The sequence below is a fragment of the Lonchura striata genome, chromosome 8 (assembly GCF_050655825.1).
Source record: "Lonchura striata isolate lonStrDom1 chromosome 8, ASM5065582v1, whole genome shotgun sequence".
NCBI classification, from domain to species: domain Eukaryota; kingdom Metazoa; phylum Chordata; class Aves; order Passeriformes; family Estrildidae; genus Lonchura; species Lonchura striata.
The window spans coordinates 29,471,816-29,492,638 of NC_140710.1; the positions used below are offsets into that span (position 1 = coordinate 29,471,816).

The 20,823-nt window shown below is 45.9% G+C and overlaps 1 protein-coding gene across 2 annotated transcripts in view; it reads right to left on the reverse strand.

Annotated features, from left to right (window-relative positions):
- Nucleotides 1–13,914, reverse strand: part of ACBD6 (acyl-CoA binding domain containing 6) — an 80,407-nt gene extending 66,493 nt beyond the window's left edge. For both annotated transcript variants that reach the window (XM_021545838.4, XM_085586720.1), the window contains exons 1-3: nucleotides 13,707–13,914; nucleotides 7,348–7,412; nucleotides 6,741–6,837 (exon numbers count right to left, since the gene is read on the reverse strand). In XM_021545838.4, coding sequence (XP_021401513.1) covers nucleotides 6,741–6,837; nucleotides 7,348–7,412; nucleotides 13,707–13,895 — 351 coding nt within the window. In that variant the 5' untranslated portion in view covers nucleotides 13,896–13,914. The remainder of the gene's footprint in view (nucleotides 1–6,740; nucleotides 6,838–7,347; nucleotides 7,413–13,706) is intronic.
- Between the last annotated feature and the right edge of the window lie 6,909 nt (nucleotides 13,915–20,823).

Here is a 20,823-nt window from a genome sequence, read left to right on the forward strand (position 1 = left end):
ACCCCAGGGCCTGGCAGGTGAGTCACTTGCAAAGAAGGGACAGAAAGGCAACAAATTACCTGTGGACAGCCTTGTTTGTGAGTAGGACCTGTATCAGGGACTTAAAGCATCAGCACACACTCCTCATAAGAAGATGCAGCAAAACAACACTACCTACCTTCATTGTGGAAGAATGGGGAAATTTAGTTCATGTTTGTAGTGTGGTATTTTAGTTTCTGACACAACAGGAACTACAAAACATCCCATTGCTAATAAGAAAAGTTCATTCTGAAAGCGCGCTCCAAAAACAAAGCACTTTAATTGTGCAGATAACAAAGTGCCTTTTTTCCAACTTGGGTAAAATAAGGTGTGGGACTCTAATCTCACAAGTAGGAGTGAAGTGTAAACAAACTGCAAGTTTTTGTGAGCCCTGCATGTAAATAACTGCACCCTCCACTAACCCCACTTGCATGGTAGAGATTGTCCCTCATACATCTGGCAAAAGGCAGCATGGCAGAAGGATCCCTCTGTGTGTTAACATCTAAACCTGCTCAGGATATAAAAACCCTCAAAAACTATTACATACCCCAATTCAAAAAGAACAACTCAGCAGTTTGTCTAAAACCAGAGGACACTGTAGTCTTACATGCCCCAAAGCCAGAAGCCTGGGGTGGATCAATTTTCTGGTTTTAATCCTAATTTCTAGTGCTTAGTTTTCTCCTAAAAGAATAATAATTTAAAAAAACCCAAAAAAAACAGTCCTGATGATTTGGCTTTGTTCTGTTTTGTTTTCAAAGGGGAAGAGCTTGATCAGAGTTTACAGCTTGTTTCAGTGATATGCTTCTTCCAATGTGGTCACCACTGAAGAGCTTTCAAGAAACAATGTAGAGCAAACAGTCAGCTTTGTTTTCCATATTTTGTTAGAAATTATTGTTATCAACAACATTTGGATTAAAAAAAAACACAAACAAAAAGTCAGATATGAAATCCCCTAAGGATCAAGTGCCACAGCAGGATCCATACAAAGAAATGTGCAAAGCCCCTGCAGCACTGTTCCACAGCTCCTCTTCCCAGTGTGCTGCATTAGCACAGGGCAGCAAGCTTTAGGGAGCACAGCCATAATTTGATTAGTGCCCACTTTACACGATGCAATTAAATGGCTTTTATACTACAAAAGAAATAAAGTCGTTATTTTTCAAAGTTTTTGACCTCACAGCAGAGCAAGCCATAAATTGAGATATTTCCCCAAACAGAGCAGGTATCTGAGCTCAATGCAGCTGGTGACAGGCAGAGAGAGACCTAAACAGGTCCCTTCCCTTCCTGCTCTTCCCATCCCCCTTGTAATCCTGCCCACACCGCTCTGCTGCTCTTTCCCAAGCACAAACAGTGGCTGCTGGGCCAGATTATCAAGGGAGACATCTGTTTGACTGATAGGCAAAACAGGAAAACACGATGGGTGCACTCATTTTGTTTACAGACAACTGTTTTTCTAATGCATCTCTTAATTTCCAGAAGAAATTCTGCTGGCCTGCAGAACTAACCAAGAAATCCACAGATTTCAGCCTGAAACTGCATTTACCAGCTACTAATCTAATCCTTAGAAGTTGACCAGACATAAAACCTGCAAACTGCAAAAGATCAAAGCTTCTTGTTCCAGATATCAACAGGGCAGACTTGAGCAATGAATCCAAATTTAAGAAAAATTCAAGTTTTGATTTCCAAGTTTTTTTTTTTAATGTCATTGGAAACAGAGTTTGTATTTGAGTCATTATAGAAATTTTTCAGTTCTCTTGGAGACCCTACACTACAGAGATTCTAAGCTGCCTTGGAGAGCTTACTTAAATACAAGAGGCTCATTAATTTAAATCAATTATTAAAATAATTCAGTTAACACCTGGTGCAGCCTGCCAAAAGCACACATAGACATCAGCTCGTCTGCAAATCTGGGAATTGTTTCTCCTGCTTTTCACTGTACCCCTGAACTGCAAATTCTCTTTCCCACATTTAAGTTTCAACTTGCTTATTGCATATAAATGTGACAGAGAAAGGTTATTTCATCAGAAGGGATGGAGCCCAGCCCTGGGCACAGGGTACCTGGCCACCCACCTTATCAAATATTGCCCCCTGCAGTACTTCCTGCAAAAACACCCAATGGACAAATCCATTTGTTTTATTCCCAAAGGTTTTCCTGCTTACTGGACTGCTCCGAGACTGCAGCAATTGTGCATTTGCTATTTTATCCACTCTGAAGTTTGTTGTCCATTTCATGAGCCTTTTTGTCTCCCAAGGGTCCTCTCCTGGCATGATCTGCTGCTCCCACACCAACCCAGCAGAGATTTTACTCCCATTCACTATTTGGGCCAGACTACAGAGAATTAAATCCTCTCCTATTCAAACAAGGCACAGAATAGTACTTAAAAAAAACCACAAACAAGCTTCTCCCCTGTAAACATCAGAAGTGGGACTTCACACCTTTAAGAGCCTAAAAAGATGTTTGGTGAATATCTATTTTCTTTGAAGTGGAGCTCTCTTTCCCTCAGAGAGAAGTCTCTGCTCTTCAGATTCTTATCTCCAACTTTCCTCATTACACAGCAGAAATTTTACTAACTGCATTATTGGTGAAGCCGAGTCGAACAAGTTAAAATGCCAACTTTTTAAACTTTGATATATAAATAGAAAATCTTTAAGTCCTCTTGTGAGTTTCAGCACTCAAAGCAAATAGGAAGAGGCGTGTAAGTATTTGGGAAAGGATGCCACTGAAGTTAGTAGTGACAAGCTGTTCAGATTTGAACCGGTAAATACGCAATATATGAAATAGGAAAAGGAAATATTTCGAACTGAGCGATGCCAAAATTGCAATCAGTAAATGGAAGGCTAAATGTGCTGAGCAAATCTGGATGCTTTTTTTATTATTTATTTTTATTGTTTGAGCTGTGCCATATAACCATCTCGTTACAAGAACGGATCAATAACAGCTCCCGGCCACCCCGCTGCAGTGTCGTGTCACACCTCCACCCACGGCCCCTGCGACAGGATTTCAGTGCAAAGGACGTGTTCAAGGCTGCTGAGAAAGGAAGTGCTGGCCTGCTTCTGCTCCTTTGGGCTTGAAAAACTTGAAGCCAGTGGGGATTTGTGACATCCAATACACAAGAGAGATGAGAATTTGGGAATGTGTGGGGGACTGCAAACAGCCACTATGACTCTCAAAAGCTGCAAGTACTGGAGTGCCCAATTACACAGCGATGCACAACAAGTGACTGCATGAAGGTGACACCCATCTTCTGAAGGTGACATTCCCCAAATCCCTGAGCCCACTGCTGAGGCTGCAGGACAGCACCAGGGCAGTGGGAAGGCAGAGCCAGAGGGACAGGCACGTGGTGGCTGGCAGAGAGGGCAGGTGAGTGTCACCACCATGCTCACACCAGCCAAAGCCACCAAAAGCAATTGTCATTTGCTGCCAGTAAAGCAGGAATAGGACAGGTGAACATAGGAGAAGAGAAGCAGCAGGGACACATCTTCCTTTGTAAAGGACCCAAAGCACTGGGAGGTGTTGACGGCATGAAATGTTTCTGTTTCAAGGCTGGAGAATGCAAAAGAATGGCTTCATAAATTATTCTCTGTTCTGGAGGAAGAGTGAATAGACTTGAAGGACAGGTGATGTCTCTGAAATATGCAAATAAAGCATAGCTGGTCCAAGCAATTACCTTTCCACTGCCTGGAACTTCAGACTGAAAGGAATGACTCACAAGAAACAAAAGATGTGCTAAAAGGTAGAAGATGAGAAGGAAGACTGCATCAAGAGGAGAATGGAGACAGCATGGAAAAGAATATTCCTGACCTCCTACTAACAGCTGTTCTTGGGAAAAGAAAAAAACAACCCACAACACATAGTAAGACCATGCCACACAGAAGGGCTGAATTCCAGAACATCCTGAAAAGCAATTGTTATTACTGGTTCTAGACCAACACAGCCTTGAGATTCCCGTGGCTTCATGGATATAAGGACAACGGACCTCACCTCAAATATCCTCGAGGTTACCTGTTAATTTAAAAGATTTTAAAGCAAATTAAATTGCTGAAAATAAGTGCAGTATGATAATTTTTTTCCCAGGTTTTTGACAAAGCTTTGAAAGAGAATATTAGGCAGGATTATGAGACAGCCTGCAGGCAGCAAGGGTGTAAAAGAAACGAAACCACATTGGAAATAGCCAAGCAGATACAGTCAAAAATGGCACACAAACTTCAGAGAGCAGAGAACAGCTATGCTGCTGCCTCTCTACATTCAGCTGTCTCCTAATGAAGTGTGGGCACTCCAAAGTCAGTGCAGGAGTAGGAAGCAGCAGGTGAGATCTGGGCTGCTGTTAGAGTTCTCATTGCATCTGGACACAAATTCACAGCAGACCTACTGCATCAGAACCCTTTTACTTTGGTTTTTTTTTTTTTTTTTTCATCCAAAACAAAGATAATAAATTAAAGCAGGTAAATCTGATGCTGGAAGTGTACTAATGAAGAAACTTCAGTATGAAGGAACGAATCAATGGAGAAACAAGAAAAAGGAATGAAGAAGTGGATCTATTTGGACTGCAAAAGAAATACTGCATTTAGTTTCATTCTATTTATTAACAAGGACACTGACAGCTTGAAGGCTGCAGAACAGCAGCAAATTTGCTGAGGAAAAAATGAACCTATGAAAAAAATAAGCAGTTTTAAGCTTAAAATTTTACTGAAGGATAAAGATAATAAAGCCCTTTTCCAAATATATCAAACAGGAGACTGAGGAGGATTTAAAATAACACAAAAGAACAACTTTAATGGATGAGATGAATGGTCGAAGAAAAAGTAAGCTGGGAACATTGAAAAAGTTTTAAATACCAAAATTCACAACGGTGCACAACAAGAAATTGAACACTTTTGTACTGTAATTACAATTTATGATCCATAATTATATGAAAGCCAAACTTTTAATATTTGTAATGTGCACTTTATACTGCTTTTAAACCAAGAATTTGGAATATTTAATTCAGAATCTATGAAAAGTAAGAAAAATCTGAAGGAACCCAGCAGGTGAGCATATAAAGGAGACACAATGACAGTGATGAAGGACCTTGTAATGTACCCACAGCTCTTTTCTATAAATCCAATTTGAAATTTGAAGACTAAAGTAGCTATTTTATCTCCATCCCCTGACACATCCATCTCCATAATTTTAAAGAACAGAGCTCCCTCTCGTGGCTCCAGAACGTGGATTTGGTGGGGAGAAGGAAAAACAGCACGAGATGCATCAGGGAGGATTCCTGAGAGTATTTTGGTCCTATAAAAGCGGAATTAAAAGGATGATATAATAAGAAAGACAGGTGAATTCGTTGTGAAGAAAGCAAAGCCACCTTTATTTCAATGCTGACTTTTAAATTACATTTTCTGCTAAGGTAACCTCATACCTTAGGGGAAGAGGAGAGGAACAGTGCTGCCAATCTTTCTGTGTTTGCTGCATGGGTTCTTTAAAATATTTGATTTGTAAAAACATATTACCCCTTTTCTCTGGCTGACAGTTTTGTAACCTGAAGCTCACAGCTCTGACAGTGAGTATTTCTCTGAGGCAAGGAAGTGAAGGGAATACAAAAAAGCTAAACCTGGCACCACGTTGAACAATTTGTTCAAGAAAGCACTGACTATTTTGTTTGATTTTTTTTTCATTTTCAAATTAATATTCACATGCTTCACTTGACACTTCATTCAGGGTTATACATAGATTTTTACAAATTACTTTATTTCTGTATGAGAATTTTAGCCCAGACAAGAATTTACCCAGCAAGCAGCCAACTTTGGCATACTGCACAGCACATAAAACTATTTTCTCCAAGGGTATTAAAAAGGATTTTTCACAAATGACAACCTTTCTTTGCTGCAAAAACACGATGAATGGCATGGAACATGAACTAGTGAAGGAAAAAAAACCCTAACCTTAAATCTCAAGAACAGCATCAGAAGATTAACTCAAAATCAAATTCTTGGTTCACAGGATTGTGCCCACAGAAGATTTTGCTTCCAAAGCACGGGACCATGGAAGAACAAATTGCCTACCATTAGAAATTACCATGCCTTCAGCATTTTACTATTAGTGAAATATCTCCACTCTATTTCCAAAGGCTATACTTTTTCTAAAGAGCAATCCTCTTTAAAAATCGTATAAAAGTGAGTCTATAAACAGGAGATATCCTTAAGGATTCAGTCAAGTAATAAACCTAGTAGATGAAAGACAAATTAATTAAAATGACAGTACAGTCTCCCTATAACACACAGATACAGACTTGTTATGTTGGAGTACCTAATCATAATCAGATTTGGTAATTTGCTGCATGGAAACAAAAAGGAAACATTTTTAGAATTGATCATTCAGTTCATGTCACTTTCATGGAGATTGCTTTCTATTGATCAACATTTAAAGAGTAGTTGAAAAGAGAAGGATGAGAAAAGGATAAAAAGTATCTTTACATGCTAAATACAGCATGAACCAATAAGAGCAAAATAAATTAGATCACTACAGCCAAACCAACCCTGTGCATGTGCTGGCTGTAATGAAGATCATTATGAATGAAAGAGATGGTTCTTCATGCTTCAGTCACAACAAAAGGAGAATTTTAGAAATAATTTTAGACTTTAATCTGCTCAAAATGAAGTTTGCCATGCAGCAATTAAAGCCTGTAAGCTTCAAAAAGCCAAATGCTGGTTTGTTTTCCAAATGCTGTTTCCACGCTTCCTACCTGTGGATTCCAACTGGGGTCGAGTTTTTTCACTGCAGCGATGTACTCCTGCATAGCTTGGTGAGGGCTGGTATCTCCCAGGGCTTTCCAAGCCTCCCTAGGAGCAACAGCAAACCATCAGTGAGCCCCTCAGAGACAGCACAAGGTGTTTTTATAGTGCCATCAGTGGAACACAGCAAACAGATTCATCAAAACCCTTTCATCAGGGCATGCAAAGCCATCTTTCATTCAGCTTGAAACGGTCAACTTCTCTCTGAGGCCATGAATGGCTACTGTCAGTGCAGTTCTGTTGTGAAAGGATCTTTCAGAGGGGATCCTGATCCAGGCTGGAACACAGTTTGTATTCACAGAGCTGCAGCTATTTTCACATTTTTGCTGTATTGCATGCCAGTTCAGGATGAAGGCAGTAAATAAAGGATTCTGGTATTTCACATCTGTATCAGGCATAGCAAACATTTCCTTGTTTAAAAAAAGGCTTTAAAAAAGCCATTTCAGTGGCAACTCTCCGAGCTGACATCCCCTAGATCCATAATTTGTCAACAGATGAAACAAGATGGAACAAAAAGTAGAGCCAGAATTGCTAGGAATGACAAGGATTTCCTCTTACCATTTCTGCTTTCCTTCAAAATCAAAGAAGCTTGGCTTGGGAGTGTTACAGGTTCCAAGTTTCACCTAAAGAAAAGAAATTTCCTTTTGTCAGAACGAAACAAAGGGAACTTGCGCAAGGAAAATTCTGTGTTCTGATGGTTTCAGGGTAACAGTGTCATAAGGCCAGAAAAAAGGGTTTTTTGGAAAAAAACTTCATCAACCCCATCTCACCCCTGCTTCCCTGGGTTTTCTTTGCATGATGCACAGGAAGCAATTTTGTTGTGCAGCTCATTTCTTTTGCATGCATTACCCACAGGGATAACCAGCGAGTGATTTCTCACTAATGTTATGTTTATTACCCAGCCAAATGCCTCATCCTCCACCAGGATAAAGAAAAATTCTGTTGATTAGGGTTTCTACAAGAGATGATTATTCATTATGGCTGAAGTTTACCTGCTTCCGCACAAGGCTCGAGTAAACAGATTTGCTTAATTATTTTCAAGGTCCTCTGGAAGGCAAGGGGACAAACTTGGAGCAAAGGAATGCCAGGCAGCTCCTGAATTTGCTCCGAGGCACCTGGCTGCAGGAAGCACTGCATGAGAGACAAGTCAAGGCCTGAGTGCCAGAGATGAGCCAATCTGCCAGAAGCAAGGCAGAAATGAAAATGTGTGTGGGGAGGTAAAATTAAAAAACACAAGCAAGAAAGGGAACGAGCCAGAACCCAGGGACAGATCTATGGAAAAAAGTGTCATAGCCAGTGTAAAACAAACTTGGTGCTAGTGGGATTAAGGCAGTTTTCCATGTGTAAAAGTTTTAAACACAGGATGATGGGTGAAAGGCTGGAAGTCCCAGCTGAGCCAGAGCAGCAGCTCCTGGGAAGCAGTTACCACAGCAAGTCCCCCTAAGACAGGACACAGCACAGATGGGGACCCCAGGGAGGGGACACAGGTACATCCTGGAGGTGGACAAAAGCTGCTGGGGAAATGTTTTGTTAGCCAAGCAAAACCAAACTGCATCCACCAAATGTTTTATGAAATATGCTCAAGTGCTCAGGCAGGTGAAGTGCTTAAATCAACGAACAATTCTTCACCTTAACAGGGTGGGGATTTTATGCTGAGGATGGAAGCATTAATCAGGCTTTAAAGAGAGCATGCCCGTGCTGAGAGATATTTATTAGTTATACTATGTTTTCATTTAAACTGTTAGAGGATATGAGTGACTGTAACTGAAATTAATTTTCTGTACATCTGACTGTCTCCCAGTGAGCAATTCATCCAAATTAGAACACCTTAGCTGGCCTTAAAAACAACATATTGCATTTCAGGGAGAAATAGGAGAATAGGCTAGCAACAGTTAAGTTGTATAAGTCAGTCACAATTCATGTAGTCTAAATGTTTTTTTTTTTTCTATGCTCTGAGGTGGATTAGACCACTTGTTTTAAAAGGCAAAACAAACTAGGGAATAAAATGTAAATTCATTATCTGTATGGAAAATGCCTGCTTGGCAATTCTTTAGTTCAACAGCCAACCTGCAGAAATTGGCCAAGATAGATAAAAAAAATAAATCTGTTTTAATATTAATTTTCTACTGCCATCATCAAAACACGACAGCAGTTTCCTCTCTGGAGATTTGGCACTCAAAGGCTGTTCTAGCATTGGGGAAGACTGATAGTAACATTGATAGTAATACAAATCAAGGAATAGTAGTTAAATTTCATCCATCAAAAGGGGAAAAAAGTGCACTTGTGCCCTGCTTGCTATTTTAAGGTACATTAAAAAGGCCTGCAGTGGTTTTGTTGGAAAGAATAAAACACAAGATTTTGGCTCCCATCTTTTTACCACAAGACTCACAATGCAGGAGAAACCAACGAGGAATTTAACATAAAAGGGGACCTGAGCCTGACAGCTAAGGAAGGGGAGTGAAACATGCCAATACTGACAAAAAAAGGCAAAATTTTGTGCAGGATTCTGTCCTTCTGCTACTTCCCTAGAAGACCTCAAAAGCTGTTTTACTCCACAGCCAGCATGAAGCCAAGAGCCTGTATTAGTATTTTAAATTAAGACTTTCTCATTCTGTGCCCAGAAAATAATTATTGAAGGTCTCTAGGGTGCTGACTGGTCACTTGATGCTCAGCTCTCCTCACTTACAGTTCATCAGCTGCATTAAAAGAACATGACAGGCAGAATGCATTAAAAACTTCCTAGTATTGCCTTTCTGCATGCAGAGTTGCCTGCAGGCACTATTCTCCTGAGTGGCACAAACATGACCCAGGCAGCCCCAAACAGGCAGCGTCTGCAGCCATCTCCACCTGTGGCCAAAATAAATTTGGAAACCTTGGATGAGGCCTTCACCTGAGAGCTGAAGGTCAATGACATTTAGAAGAGAGAGAGATGCTCAGAGATGTGTTAATGCTGTTCACCATCCCCATACACCTTCAGCTGCTGCTCTGCACTGTGTGAAACCTTGAGATTCTCCTCACACCTTACTCCACAACAGGTTCTCCCTCCCTAGTGGTGGTTAAATGGCTCTTTGCTAATTTTTCTGCCAATATATTTATACAGCAAGGTGTTCCAGCCAAATATTCCGACCTGATTGTAAATCTTGTAAGGTGAATTGTATTTGCAGCCTCCCTATGGAGCAATAACAGGAACAGAACCTCCATGGACAGCAGCACTGTACACAAGCCAAGTAAGCTAAACTGCTTTTGCAAGACAGCAATTCCTGCCTGTTCCTGTCCACAGCTCTGTCCCAACCCATGGGGAAGCCCTGACTGAAAATGGGGTGTAAGGAAGGACAAGCAAACACCAAACACAGAAGGGGGGGTCATGATGACCAAGGGACTGCATGTCCCAGAGGGACAGAGAGTGACACTGGTAGCAACCAAGTCAGTGCCATGGCATGGCTCCATGCAACAGGGAACTGCAGGTGGAAATTCCTGTGTTCAGGGCAGGTTTGTGGCATCATGTCCCACAATACTTGAAAGACATAATGAAAAATTGGTATTATATCCTTGAGCCCACACTCAGAGACAGTACAGGCCCCGTTTTGCCATCAACAGGGGATTTCCAGCTTGCCAGCACCTCTCAACGTTTACATTGACACATCCTCCTTCTGGCAGGGCAGTTTTCCCAGTCCAGTAATTTCCAGCAAGTTCTGGATCCCCTCCCCTATCTAAATCACCACTGCTACACTGATCTCCTTCTGAACATCAGATTTTTCATCCTCCACATGATGGGCAAGCACTCCCTTCACCACTACAGACACAAGGCCCAGACTAGTGATTTGCCCAAAGCCACACAGAAAGTAGTGGAAGGGAAGAAAAACCAGTCCCAGTCCAGAGCCTTATGGACTAGTCTGTTCCTCCTGTTGTGGGCCAGAGTCATAAACTCAGCAACATCTTCTAAAAACCTCACTGGAGATGACAACTAAGCAATTCCCTTATTTTCAGATCTCTGACACATAAACAAAATCAGAGAGAAAAGTAATAAAATCCTGAAATGGCCTCCAATAAAAGATAATAAAATTCCAGGAAAATGCCTATATACCCAAACAGTTTGAAATAAATTACACACAGTATTTTAACAGAGAGCTCAGCTGTTACTGTCACCTCTTTTATGACGGTGCTGTATCTTAAATCAAAGCCTTTAGTGACACAAAACACTAAACTGGGAAAAGACAAGGATGCCAAATCAAGGACAGTGGACAGATCTGAGTCAGCACCTTTTGTGTGCCAGCAATTCCACCATCCACCGGGGTAATATATTAGCAGCTCATTATGCATCCTGATATGGCTGCTGTAATTAAACACAGAAAACTTGCATTCAACGCCCCCGTTTTGATTTAAAGCACAAAACGCTGCAAAAGTTAAAGTTAGCAGGATATAATCCTGCAGTGGCTGTGCTGGCAAACCTCTCCCATCTCCAGTGCCAGCACTGCACTGCCAGGCACTCTGTGACAGGGAGGGCACCTTCTGAACTGGGAAGGCACAGAAATCCAGGAGCCAAGCACAGCCTGAAACCAAGGAGCACAAAGGCACTTGCTGTCACATCCCAGTTGGTCAGGGACACAGGAGTGCCCTGTTCTTCTCAGTGGAAAGCAAGTGGAAATCTGTGCTGACAAAGTGTTAATTGTCAGCTTTTCCTGACTTGTATCAAAACTCTTGTGAAATAGCTTCTAATTTTGCCATTTTTAACCTTAAACTCCTTATTGGTTTTACAGAGCTAATACCAGGAAACCCTCTGTAGTCTGTGGACAATCAAGCTGACAAGCAAGCAATTCCTTCCCATTTCCACCCAGGATAGTCACAAAGCAGAGCAAAAAAGAAAGATTTGATTTGCAACAAGCATCCTGAGAATACAGAATTATTAAAAATTATAGAAGAGACACCTTTTTCCTCTCATCCTGGAAATTGTAAAATTCTCCTTGTATTTTTTTTCCTACCCTCCTTTTTCTCACAAGGGAAAGAGAAACCTGCAGTCCTGTTTAAGCACTAAGCACAGTCTGAAAACAAAACCTCACGTGACCAGCCTGCTTTTAACATAATTACTGGTTCACAAACCACAGCCTGGGAGCTGCCAGCTTAGAGGATAATTAAATATTGCACTAAAAAATTGAGAGCAAATACACATGGCAGTAGTAGGACACAGGTAATCCATATATGGAAGATCTGCACACCCAATTTTTCTGTTCATCCAAATGAGTGGGATTTAGTTCTCAAGCTGAGGCAGCACCTCCTGCCACACACTTGAGCCATAGAATCACAGAATGGTTTGGGTTGAAAGATCACCTAGTTCCAACCCCCTGGCACAGACAGGGACACCTTCCACCACAACTGGTTGCTCAGAGCTCCATCCAGCCTAAATTTATAGTTTTATTCTTTAATATTCTGGGTGTTACAACACTTACAGTTTTGTGTTTCAATGACTGAAGTGATTGTGACAGTCCTTTGCAACCAGTGCTTTGTTTGGTTTGTTTTATGTAACTTCTCCCACAGGAGCAGGAAGAAGCTGCATCGTGTATCCCAACAGGATGCACCCCACAGCTTGCTCAGTTCACACAGACTGAAGGGGAATTGGGGGCTGTGTTCAAGGTTACCACCAGAACCAACCAGCTCAGTTGTGGTGCTGTTCCTCCACAGCAATTGCAACCCCTGTGGACTCTGCCAAGGCCAAACCAACGCCACAGGATCATTAATGGAGGAAAAGACCTCCACGATCATTCAGTCCAACCAGCATTCCCATATGGCAAAACCCTGCTTCTTCTTGGTTTCTGGATATTTCCAGGGATGGTCATTCCACCACTTCTCTGGGCAGCCCATTCCAGTGCCCACAGCCCTTTCTTTGCCCACTCTTTCAGGCAAGAAGTCTTTCCTAATATCCAACCTGGATCTCTGCTGGCAGAACTTGAGTCTGCTTGCTGTTGTTCAAAGGATGCAGTGTTAGGGCCACCCACACTGAGCAAGGGTGAGAGGTGAGGAACAACCAGCAGGGGGATGGATTTACAGAATCATTTGGTTTGGAAAAGACCTCCGAGATCACCGAGTCCAACCTTAGACCGACCCCTGCCCTGACAACCACACCACGGTGCCAAGGGTCACGTCCAGTGATTTCTTGGGCATCTCCAAGATCAGTGACTCCATCTCCTTCCCTGGGCAGCCCCTTCCAATGCCTGACCACCCTTCCAGTGAGGAACCTTCCCTGATGTCCAACCTGAACAGCACCTGGCCCAGCTTAAGGCCCTTTCCTTTTGTCCTCTCACATGTTACTCGGGAGCAGAACCCGACCTCCACCTGGCCACAATCTCCTCTCAGCTGGCTGTAGAAAGCAACAACGTTCCCCCTGAGCCTCCTTTACTACAGACCAAACCTCTTCACCAGACTTGTGCTCCAGACCCTTCCCCATCCCTGTTCCCTTCTCTGGACACGCTCCACCACCTCAGCGTCCTCCCTGAACCGAGGAGTCCAAAAGCGAACCCAGAATTTGAGATGCAGCTTCACCCCTGCCCACTGCAGGGCGTCGCTCACTGCGCTGGTCCTGCTGGAACCGAAAATTTGTTTCTGTTTTATTTATCACCGATACAGCCCTTGGCCTTCTCGGGCTCATGTTTAGCTGCTGTCGACAAGCACGGCCAGCTCCTTTCCCGCTGGGACACTTCCCAACCACTTTCCCCCAGATTTCGGGGGGGTCTGTCCCAGCGGACTCCATCTACCCCCACCGCAGGCGCAGCCGGCGCTGTCCCGGAGGGAGACCCCGCCGCTCCCGCCATCACCCCGGGACGCAACTTCGCTCCCTGACACTGCTGCCACGTTTTGGGCCGCGGCACCGCTCCGCTCCCGCCGCCCAGCCCGGCCCGCCCGGCCCGGGGCCGGTCCCGCCTCACCTGCTTGTAGCGGGCGTACAGATAGAGCAGCTGCTCCTTGCTGGCAGCGGGCAGCAGCGAGGGGAGCCGCTCGGCCGCCTGCTCGAAGAGGGCGGGCAGGTCCCGGGCGGGCAGCGCTGCCGCCGGCTCGGAGCCCGAGCTGAGCTCGCCGCCGCTGCCGCCCGCCGCCGACAGCGGGGGCGACGCCATGGCGGCCGGTCCGCCCGCCAAGCGCTCCCCCGCCGCGCCTCGGTACGCGCCCGCGCCGCCCGCGGGAAACGCGCGCCGCGGGCCAGGGTTCCGGGGGCCGCCGACAGGACAGGGAGCGACAGAATCCGCCGGATTGGGGAACAGCTCCGAGATCAGCGAGTCCAAACCCTCCCCCAGCAGCACCGAGGTGTTGGCCACCAAACCGTGACCCCAGGTGCCACAGCCAACCGTTTGTGGACGGCTTACAGGGATGGTGCCTGCCCTGGGCAGCCTGTCCCAAAGACTCACCAAAGACCCCCTCCACATAAAAACCTTCCTGTTATCAAATCGAAACCTCCCCTGCCGCAACCCGAGGCTGTTTCCTCTCATCCTGTCGCTTGTTACTGGGAGAAGAGGCTGACACTGAGCTCATTCCACCGTCCTGTTAGGGGGTTGTTCCCTGAGCCGCTCCTCACCAGAATTTTGCTCCAGAGCCTTCCCCAGCTCTGTTCCCTTCTCTGGAGTTGCTCCAGCCCCTCAGTGTCCTTCCCGAGTTCAGTGGTCCAGAATTGGATGCAGGATTCGAGCTGTGACCTCCCCAGGGCCCAGCACAGGTTAAGAGGGTGGATCTCAGAGCCGACCCAGTCCCACTCCCCACCATGGCCAGGTGTAGCAGGCACATTTCTCTCCCTCTTAGGATTTTTCAGAGAGGTGTACAGAGAAAAATGAACGAGAAAACAATTTCTATTTCTGCTATTTGTTTTTCTTACGTGGAATGTGTTTAGAGAATTGTTTACTTGGAGTGAGTTTTTGATTAGATTCTGGCGACAATTGTTTGAGCCTGATGGTTAATCTAATTTACCTGTGTTTAGACTCTCGGGAGAGGGTCGTGAGTTGTGTTAGAGATAGAATTAGAAAAAGTAGTATGTAGTTTTAATATATTCCTTTTTATATAGTATATTAATGTATTTTAACCATAGTTATAATAAAGAAATCATCCAGCCTGAGTCAAACATCGTCATTTCTTCCCATTAGGTTCACCTACATTTACAACAGCCAGGGTGCTCCAAGCTCCATCCAGCCGGGCGTCGAGCACTTCCAGGGCTGGGGCAGCCACAGCTTCTCAGGCCAACCCTTCCCGCACCCAAAACCAAACCCCTCTGCGCCCGCCGCCGACCGCTCCTCCTCCTCTTCTTCCTCCTCCTCTTCTTCCTCCTCCTCTTCTTCCTCCCGGGAGCACAGGAGGGCGCTCGCGGGCCGCTCCGGGGCGATCCGGGCGAGCGTGGGGCGAGTGCCGGGGACACCGGGACACAGCGCCCGGTGTCAGCCGGAATCCTCCGGGGACACAGCGCCCGGTGTCCGCTGGGATCCCCGGGACACAGCGCCCGGTACCGGCCGGAATCCCCCGGGACACAGCGCCCGGTACCGGCCGGGATCACCCGGGACACAGCGCCCGGTGTTAGCCGGGATCCCCGGGACACAGCGCCCGGTGTTAGCCGGGATCCCCCGGGACACAGCGCCCGGTGTTAGCCGGGATCCCCGGGACACAGCGCCCGGTGTTAGCCGGGATCCCCGGGACACAGCGCCCGGTGTTAGCCGGGATCCCCCGGGACACAGCGCCCGGTGTTAGCCGGGATCCCCGGGACGCAGCGCCCGGTGTTAGCCGGGATCCCCGGGACACAGCGCCCGGTGCCAGCCGGATCCCCCGGGACACAGCGCCCGGTACCGGCCGGGATCCCCGGGACACAGCGCCCGGTGCCAGCCGGATCCCCCGGGATGCGGTGCCGCGTTCCCAGGGGTGAGCCTGCCCTGCCCGGGGGTCCCAGCCAAGAGCCGTCCCAAAGGCGGTTTATATTTATCCCGGTATCTGCTTCGGGCGGAAAGCTTCCCTCTCCCGGGCACAGCTGTCGAGTCCCGTCTCCCTCCTTCCTCCAGCCCCGAGTGCCCCGGGGAGCCCTCGGCCCGCTCCGTGCTGTGGGGGCTGAGAGCTGGGGCTCTCGGTTTTGGGGTCCCTGTGTCACCCCGAGGCGCCGGGTGATGATGAGGATGAAGGCGCTTCCCGCACATGCCGTGGTGCCTCCGTGTGGCATCTCCCAGCCGCATCCGACTCACCGACAGAACAGAAAATATCCTGAGCTGGAAGGGACGCACAAAGATCATCGAGTCCCCCTCTTGGCCCTGCCCAGAGCAGCCCCAAGAGTCACGCCATGTGCTGTTCAAATGTTTCTTGAGCTCTGTCAGCCTTGATGCTGTGCTCACCTCCCTGGGGAGCCTGTTTGGTGCCCAGCCACCCTCGGGGTGAGGAACCTTTCTCTAATATCCAGTTTAACTCTCCCCTGACACAGCTCCATGCCATTCCCTCGGGGCCTGTCACTCTGATGCTCCAGCTTGCTGCTTTGTCTGTGTTGGGGTTTTTTCCACCTCTAAGAAAAGCCTCTGGCACCCAGTGAGGCTGTGAAGAGAGTAAGAGGAGAAAAGCCAACCTTTTCCATTCAGCAGCCTGTGAGCAATGCATGAACCTGCTTTTCCATCCATTTTCCAGAGGAAAATGCAGGAGCTGTAGAAAAAAAATAAAAAAAGACATTGCATGAGAGGCAGGAATAGTCTGTCTTTTATACTCTTGCTGTCTTAACAGCCTTACTGGGTGCTGGAGGCTTTTCTTAGGGGGAGAAAAGCCCCCAAATAGTCAAGGCAGCAAGCTGGAGCATCACAGTGACAGCCCCTGAGGGAATGGCATGGAGCTGTGTCATGGGAGGGTTAGGATCAAAGCTCCTCACCCCGAGGGTGTTGGGCACTGGAACAGGGTCCCCAGGGAAGTGGTCACAGCACCAAGCCTCGCAGAATTCCAGAAACATTGGCACAACTCTCTCAGGCACATGATGGGATATTTGGGGCTATCCTGTGCAGGGCCAGGAGCTGGACTCGATCCCTGTGTGCCCCTTCCCACTCAGAATATTCGATGTTTCTGTGATCACTGAAGCACCTGGACACAGCCAGGGCCACCAGGGCCACCAGAGCGTGTCCCTGGCCCTGAAGCGGGATGAATGCAGGTACACCACAGCCCTCCATGGAGCAGGAGGGGATCCCTGCACCCCAACGTGCCCGAGTGGGGCACTGGGGTCCCCCCCTCTGCTCAGCATCACACTGGGGAAAGATTCAGCTGTGCCAGAGCCAGGAACGCGCCCACTCTTCCCCCAGCTGCTTTCTGCAGGGACAAAGGGTACCCTGCTAGTCTGTGACCCCCCCAGCCTGTGCAGGGGGTGTGAAGCACTGGTTTGAACTGGGAAGGGGGGGGAAAGGCTGAACCAACTTGGCTCTGTCACTTAAAAAAAAATTTAAAAATATATATATATATGTATGTGTATATATATATATATATATATATATATATATATATATATATATACACGTGTGTGTGTGTGTGTGTGTATCTGTGTATATATATATATATATATATATACACATACATATGTGTGTGTGTGTGTGTATGTGTGTATGTATATGTATATGTATATGTATACGTATATGTATACGTATGACTGACTAACACCCAGCCTGGTCAACAAACTGCAATATTAATTTATAAGAAATATATATTATAATTATTATATTAATAGAATATATTAATAGATCATATACATATGTTAATATATTATATAAATATATAATATATTAATATATTATATACATATACATAATAGATAATAGATATTTTATATATGGCATAATATATTAATATATATTATAATACATACTATAAATATATATCTATAATTAAATATTTATTTATAATAAAATAATTTTATTATTATAAAATTTATTATAAAACATTATAAAACATGTAAAATACATTTAACATATTCTAAAGTATAAAAATATTATAAATTATTATACTATTATTATAGAAATTTAAATTTATTTTTTAAATTCTAATTGATTTTTATTTTTTTTATTACTTCTGTTCCCACCACTCCCCAGCAGCCCCGTTCAGCTTCACCAGCTGTGCCGGCTCTCTTTCACTTTTTCCTTGCCTTTTTATTCTTTAATTTTTGTTCAAAAGAGGGACTGCATGGAGGGTCTCATGCTTCCTCCCACTCCCTCGGTCTGGCAGGCATGGGAGCATGAGTAATAAAAAAATAAAAATCAGTTAGAAATTTAAAAATAAATTAAAATTTCTATAATGAGACGACAAGAATTTATAATATTTTAGAATATTTAAATGTTTTTTGCATGTTTTATAATATTTTATAAAGAAGTCTAAAAAGTGGAGGTTTTGGGAGCCTGGTGTGGAGATGCTGAGTTTGGGGATGCTGGCTCAGACTGCTGCTCCTGCTCTGCTGGATAATGTCGATGTCGTTGCTGGGATAGAGCAGGATGGGAGCCCAGCCCTTCTGCTGGATGCACCAAACCCTCACAAACACAAGGTGGGGCAGGGCTGGGACAGCTCCCAGTCCCCCCAGTATGAGCCAGGTGAAATTCAGCCCATTCCCCCAGCTCTGCACTGCAGAGAACACAAATCCAGCAGCATTACAAGCACCGAGGAGTCAAAAAAAAAATCATGCAGGGGCCTTGCACAGGCTGTGTGTGTGGGTCTGGGATAGCAAAGACACAATAACAGGCTGTGACCAGCAGTGCCAAGCAGGGAAAAAATATCCCTGCATAATTATCATCTCCATCCTGCTGGTCAGCCTGGAGACCTGTCATTGTCCCTGTGCAGAGGGCAGAGGCCAGCACACACACCAAGCCTGAAAGCTACATCTGAAAGGATCCCTGCCAGCTAAGCTATGATTACTTTTTTTTTTTTTCCCCACAACAAAAGGAGAATGAGGCAATTAGGAGCTGGTTCGTTTGTGGACGTGCCTTTTACAGTGGGAGACACCTGCCTGTGGAGGAGGAGCAGGCTGGGGATGTGTGTGGCTCCCGAGGGTGAGTGGCACGGGGAACCAGTGGCACTCCCCTCCTCTGGCACAGCCCCCAGCACACGTCTGATGCTTTGTCAAGGCTGACCTGGAACAGAGACATTTCTTTATTCTTTAGCTTTAGACACAGCTAAAGAATAAAGCAGGGATTTATTAAAGGGCCTCAATGGATCCACCTTGGGCAGTGCAAGATCCCAGCCAGGGCTGCACCCAAATGAACCAAAAATGGTCACAAAATGGACAGCCAGTCATGGGGGCTCTCACTTTTATAAGTTCTGCTCCATTTGCACATTGGAGTTAATTGTCTGATTCCAGCTTCAGCCCATGCAGTCCCATCCTGCTTGTTTTTCTCTCTTCAGCCCACGTTGTTTGTGCTCTTGGGCCTGAGATTTGGATCATTTGTCCTTGGTCCCCAGCTGGAGAAGGAATTGTTTTGTCTCCCTGCTCTGTGAAGAGAGCCACCATCCCCTAATATGAAGCTCAGAAGAGCACACTAAAGCAGCAGAGAATCTGAAAAATACAAAAGCTAAAACCTGAGGCATCACATCAACCTGGCATAGCTGCTCCTGTGGTTAATAAATGTCCCCTCCTGTCCCCTGAGCTCCTCCAGGCTACCCATTGCATATATTCTCCTCCTGCCACTCTTCTTTTCTTTGTCCCCCTCATCACTTTTTGGGTGATTTGATCCCTGCAGCGACGTCCCAGGGGGAGAACCCTCCTCTCCATTGTGCCTCCCACCATCCTCCTGCGAGGGCATAGCAGGAACCAAGAGGGACTCACTCCTGACTGAGCTTTTGCCAAACATCCCTGTAGGGCACCACCAAGCCCGGTCAAAGCCAAGCAACCCCACGCCTTGACTGCTTACGGAGCCTGGAGCTGCGTGGGTGGCAGCTGCCTGCCAAAGCCATTTCTTGGCAAAACACGAGCTTAATGCCTGAGAACTTTTTCCCTGGCCCTCAAGCTGACAAAATCCTCACTGTGAAAACCCAAGCTGTGCTGCCAGTTTCGGGCAGGCAGCACTCGGGTGCGACGCTTGGGGCTTCATGCTTTACCCCACCTTCCCTTCCATGCTGCTACCACCTCTTGTAGCAGCGTGGAACAGAACCTCTGCTCTGTGTCCTGCACCCAGAAGGTCCTTTCCCTGCTCTGGTGGCTCCCCAGATCCCAAATGCCTCGTGCAGAAAGCAGACCCAGAGCACAGAGCCCTGCATGGAGCAGAGCCACCCTCCTTCCCCGACTGGAGCACAGGGGCACTGGCGTGGGGCTCAGGCTCCCAGGGCACTGTGTGCCTGTGATTTCCTTTAGGAATATTGATTTTTCAAATGTATTGCTACACATATCACAGTACCTGGCTCACCTTCACCCCTGCTCTCTGCACGCTCACTGTTTTAGCAGAGAGATAAAAAAACCCTGCTCCTTCTTCCCCCTGTGTGTCCCCTCTCAGCAAGGCACAGCAAATGCACACCCTGATCAGTGTTTTTGGGAAACAATACCTGTTGTAGCAGCCAGGACCCCACAGTGTGGGCCTGGTTTCCGTGAAATGGAAATGGAGTCACAGGCAACAGGAAAGCAAGATTCAGTACTGGCTAGGGAAGAGGTTAAACAAAGAACTGAGGTCTCTGCCCTGGCTCCCCTCTCATGCATCACCTCCAAGGAGTCTGGCTCCGTTGCACATTTTCCCTGCATTTGTTAAAGCAGCAGGGCCATTTTTTTGTGTGTAATAAAGGGAGTCTGGGAGAAAAAATGTGCAATTAGCACATCCATCATATAGGTTTTTTTATATATCAATAAAACATCGATCCCCTCCTTCCATAAATCCCTGCACTGTGCTGAATACAAATCAGTGGCAATGCATAACCCCCCTCAGATGTGCATAAATCTGCCTTCTCCTGGCATAACATTAAACCTCTGAAATGCTGATGGAAAAACTCCTCTGGTAGGTGCTGAGCACTGATCCCCAAGCATGCCCCAAGCCCTGCTGGGCTGACATCAGCACCAGTGTGGTTGCAACACAGAAACTGGCCAGAGGT